At 51.2% G+C, this 5,349-nt stretch overlaps 1 protein-coding gene across 1 annotated transcript; it reads left to right on the top strand.

Annotated features, from left to right (window-relative positions):
• Window positions 1-3,737: 3,737 nt before the first annotated feature.
• Window positions 3,738-4,781, top strand: LOC147987038 (uncharacterized). Its single transcript, XM_087545067.1, has one exon. It carries the CDS (start codon window positions 3,816-3,818, stop codon window positions 4,395-4,397), a length of 582 nt encoding a protein of 193 aa, XP_087401193.1. The 5' UTR covers window positions 3,738-3,815; the 3' UTR covers window positions 4,398-4,781.
• The last annotated feature ends 568 nt before the right edge of the window (window positions 4,782-5,349 follow it).

Genomic DNA, 5,349 nt, shown 5'->3' on the forward strand with positions numbered 1-5,349 from the left:
GTGGATCCCCGTCTAGTCGAGTTTGCATCAATCTTAACACATTGAGGCGGATTTTGAGTGCCACATAGGACGGGATTAGTGTGTGGGCGTTGGAGAGTTCGCCCACACGCCCCGCATCAAGCGATTTGCCAGCTGCACTGTGTGGGCGAACTGTTTTTCACCCACACGACACCATTACGTTGTTGGATGGCAACTGTAGTTGCGCGTACGTGACAGCTAGGTAAACACACATGGCAACTGTGATTCGTTGCTAGACGGCAACTGCAGTTGCGCGTACGTGGCAACCAGGATAAACACAGATGGCAATTGTGATTGATCATACATGGCAACTATGATTATGGTGGTGTTTGGTTCTCTAGTCCCAATTAAAAAGTCCCTAGTCCCTAAAAAGTCTCTCCCTCTTTGTTTCCAGAGACTAAAAAGTCCCTAGTCCCTTGCTAGAGATTATTAAATGACCATGCTGCCCCTTGTATATAGAAAAATAACAATCAAACAACACCATGGGGTGGCGGGCCAATGGGTGCATGGAGGGGCATTGTTGGAAAAGTCCCCAAAAGTCCCAAAAAGTCCCAAAAAGACTTTCCTTGATAGTCTTCTTCATTTAGTCTCAAATGCCTAGTTTAGTCCCTAAAAAGTCCCTCTTGTTTGGTAAAAAAGTCTCTAAGAGAGACTTTTTCTAGACCCTACACAAAAAGTCCCTGTAAACAAACACCCCCTATACCACATGTGACAATTAGGTAAACACACATGGCAACTACTGTTTGACCCTATGTGGCAAGTAGTCAGTCACACACAACAATTATGATTTGATTACACGCGACAACTATCATAAATTAGACATGCCAACTATAGTTAACCAAAACAGATAAAGTTGTCATATTTTGCGGCGGGAGTAAAAATTATATAATTGAAAACTTCTTTCGAATACGAATTCACTGATATAAATTTTGCCCCGCCGCAATCGGTCTTGAAAGTTAAATTTACGGTCAAAGTTGAAGCACGGGGATAAAGAAAACACTACATTATGAAATGGAGGGAGTACAATCTTTCTGACCAGCGCAGTTTGCCCTAAAAAAAAGGTAGTCTGGCGATTGCAGATTCGCACTTACTACTCCTGCATAGTATTTAGAAGTACTCCAATAGTTTAAAGAAGTACGAGCACGTGCAGTAAGTTCTATGACCACATTTTGATCTTCGGCGACGCCATAAAAGTTGACCGGACGACCTGAACGCCCCCGGTGAGCCAATCCTACGTACGTACGCCCCTTAATTCACGATTTACAAGCAGAAATGGACACCCGGCCTGCGTGGCCGCGTAATTGTGATGATCTGCTAAAAGATTATTTTTCTGACCAGCGCAGTTTGTCCCTAGCTGTAACAACGAAGCCTGGCGATCGCAGATTCGCACTTACTCCGGTATATATTTAGTACTACCACTCTCATTTATACATGCGGCGAGGCGATGATATGAAAGTTGACCGGCCGACCCGGAGGTCCCACATTACACCGCTTAACTGACGATTTACAAACAGAAGCGGACACCCGGCTGGCCAGGTCATGAACACGGTCCTAGCTAGCTGGTTATATTGAATGCAGTACGTGGAGAAACGAAGTTATATATAGGAGTGCATGTGTACGTGGAGAAACCAGGCATTTAGCTTCGCTGAAAGGTCCTTCTTTAGGGGCCCAAGGCCGCCAAAAAATGAGTAGCGCTAGCGTAATGCATGGGACTGCCAACGGCACAACTATGATGCTAAGTGGTGTATACGTACGGTGATCATACAACTAATTCTAGCTTGTGCGCATGCATGGGGCCTCGAGGTTGTCAAAAAGGATAACATGGTGTGGCCCGTCGTCGCATTGTTCTTTCATTAACAGTTTTTTTTTTGAGGGAAGTTCTTTCATTAACAGTTGAGACAATACCTTGTTATGAGAACCGAAAAGAAGCTGGAATTCCGTATGTCGACACGTTTCGTGTGGGTTATCTGATCGTATCCGCATTGCCAAAGCTCAACAGTGCGGCGCATGACAATGACAATGCAAGTGAAGTGATTTGGCTGGAGTCAACGAGCCCAAGCCGGGGGCATGATCTCCACCGCCGCGCGTGCTGGATTAGGCTACATGCATGGCTGACCTATCTTAGTCTTAGCTAGTAGCTCAACTCCGCTACTGTAGCGTCATGTCATGGGCGGCTAGTAGTAGTAGTACGTAGTACGTACCAGTCTACAGTCTAGTTGTACACAACGATACATGGGGCAAGCAGAGGCTGGCTAAGCTAGCCACCCCGATTAACATTGGTCGCCTTGGCCGAAAGGCCGATCTATACAAGGACGTGCTGGAGTGTGTCCCACTCTGCATTCGAGTGGAGGCCCTAGATCGAGTACGCACTACACAATAACACGACCGGTCGACCGCACAGTATCGTAGCGTACGTACGTATGTGCATGTCGTTAGCCTGCGTAGGCAGACTAGCTGGTAGGACCGGCCGGCCAGGACCAGGACCAGATACCGATACTACGCTGCAGGCCAAGCCAGGGAGGGCGCCATAATAAAGGCCCAACCTGGGCGGAGGTGGTTGGGGTTCGGCCGGAGACCCGCCGTCCGTCGCTGTTCTCCTCCATCGATCTCTCTCGCGTGGCACGTAGCAGCAGGCGGCAGAAGCAGCCCGGAGGAGGAGGAGGTGGGGGGAGGGGAAGAAGGGCGGCCTCGCGCGTCTGTCTCTGATGCGTTTCTTCCTCTACCCTGTCTCTCTAAACGCATGCAACCCTTCTCCCCCGGCCCCGGCTTGCTTGTCTCCATCATGGAACCAAGCTGCCCCAAACCAGCGGCAGTCACTGCTAATTTTCTCTCTCTCCGTTTCTCGACGTTTTTCCTGCAGCTCTACGCTACGTTTGCAGTACTACTACATGCTTGTAGCAGAAGCAAAAATGACCGGGTGGCCGGCCGGGGTGGCCATAGAACTTTGTCCCTCCGGCTCCGGGTGTGTCTCTCTCCATTTATGAAGCATGATGGTCGTATATTTATTGGCACCCAAAAGGCCGAGAAGTGGCATGGGGCGTGTGGCAACAATCCGCAGGGACTTTGGAAAGCTCGTTTTGACCGTGCCCCCGCTCCACTCCACTCCACTCCGCCCGGACCATACCTGTACTGTACAGCCACTATACTGTACGCGGTACCACGTACTGACCGAACCAAAAAGGCACAGTCACGTATACCACCTCAATCGACGTACATACGACCGTCCAGCCAGCGACACTGCAGCACACAACAGGGGTAAAATTTACGACCTGGCCTAGTACAAAATGTACCACTGGTTCATACTACCACACATGGCCCGGGTTTCATTTTCCTCGGCATGCACGGCACTGCATTTTATGGGCGTGCAGTGCAGTGCAGATAATTGCTTCATTAGCTTGATTGGGTCTTGGGAGCGTACATGCATGCACTTAACGGGGGAAAATCATTCTGCTCGCCGTAATAATGTCGCGCGTTTACGCCTCCGCATAATCCTTGGAGAGAGAGAGACAAGACGAGTGTGCATCAGGGTGGTGGAGGATGAGCGTGAGGCCCCCCGCTCACCAAACTTTCCATTTCGTCCCCAACTTTTCGTTCCATCCATCTGATCTGCGATGAGATGAGAAAAGCGTGGCGGCCTTTGTGCTGCGCGGGCGTTTCCCTCTCTCTCACTCACTCGCTATAGTACTAGTAGTAGACAGCTGAGCTGGGGTGAGCTGAGGCAGTGGCAGGGAGGAGGAAGCAGCGAATTGAAGATCCTTAAATGCGGTTTGGTGGCATCCCCGCGCTCGCTGGCCCCCATGCAGACGCCTGCCCTGGACGCATGGGTGCAACATGCCACCACCATTGCCATTGACACCCCCCACCTACATAAATCCCCTCCCGCTGGCCTCGCCCCCGGCTTTTACCGCTCTTTGACTCCACTCCACTCCACCCCCCACCCAGCCGCCCGGCCACCCAGCTCCTCCTCCTCCTCCTCCGCTCCCACACGCCAGCCAAACACACGCTTGTTAGCTAAGCTCGCAGCGCCGCGCCGGCCGTGGATCGATCGGCCGCGCCGTATGGGGAGGCAGCGGCGGTGGTCGCGCGCGGCGCTCCTCGCGTGCCTGGTGCTCCTCGCCGCCGCCGCGTGCGCCGACTCGGCGCGCCCGGGGCCGCTGGCGGCAGCGGCGACCGAAGGGCTGCCTGCCGGCGCGAGCGTGAGCGCCAGCGGCAACGAAGACGGCGGCGACGGCCCGCGGAGGAGCGCGTTCGACGCGCTGGTGGAGGGCCTCGTGAGCATCGGGCTGGGGCGGCGGTGGCGCGCCGGCGACGGCGCCGGGCTGGTGGACGGCGACAAGCGGCGCGTGCCGACGGGGCCCAACCCGCTGCACAACAGATGAGTACGCACGTACGTACTACAGCGGTAGCTAGCTAATCACCCGTTAGCTTTCGGACCTCGCTGGCGCCATTGCCGGGCGCGTGCGGGGCGGCGAGCAGAGGAGGAGAAGAACGGGAAGGAGAAGAGAGGATAGGAGCTTCTAGTATGGCTGTTCCCTTCTGCTTCCCTTTCTTCTTTTTCCCCCTGATTTTCCTTCTTCTTCTTCTTCTTCTTCTTCTTCTTCTTCTTCTTCTTCTTCTTCTTTCCTAGTAAGGAGTGCTAGCTACCTTTTTGTTGCTTGTCTTTTGCCCTTATTTTCTTGTGTCCTCGATTGGTTTGTGAAGTGGACAGCAACGCCATTCTGTTGGTTGAAAGAGATACATATATGAGTATACTACTTCTTTTATTTGCTTGCTCCACCAACCTGTTCATATATATTGACACCATATTCTCGCATGATCTTGCCTCAGATCACACACACCAAAACTTCACCTTACATTGGTTTTCCTTGTTATTATTCTGCCAAAGGGCTGTAAAGTTTTATCAGCAACGAGTTTTCTTATTGTTCTGTCAAACGTTTCTGAAGAAAAAGGATTGCATGAGTACGAAATGGATGTGGATTGAAGAATACGGCATCGGTTCAGAAAGGAAGGGAATGGATTGCGGGGAGCCTTCTCGAGGAAGATACTGGGAGAAAGTAGTCCACAAAAGGCTGGGATGTGATGAACACATTTTTTTGGTTCAAACATGAATGATGAACGCATCAGTCGATCGACCACCTCCATTGGCGAGCGCACTTTGAGCCTTCAATTTCGGAGAACTACTATCATTTTTTGCGTGTGATGGTTCTTTTTCTGATTACCCCGTACGTCTTCACTCTCATTTCTTCAGTACACTTCCTTGGCTATAAATATATATATATTTATATATTTATATCCATCTCCTATACCTGAATGCAAATGCAAGAGTGAATG

This window comes from Triticum urartu, chromosome 2A, assembly GCF_056163025.1.
Source record: "Triticum urartu cultivar PI428250 chromosome 2A, HENAU_Tu73, whole genome shotgun sequence".
NCBI lineage: Eukaryota > Viridiplantae > Streptophyta > Magnoliopsida > Poales > Poaceae > Triticum > Triticum urartu.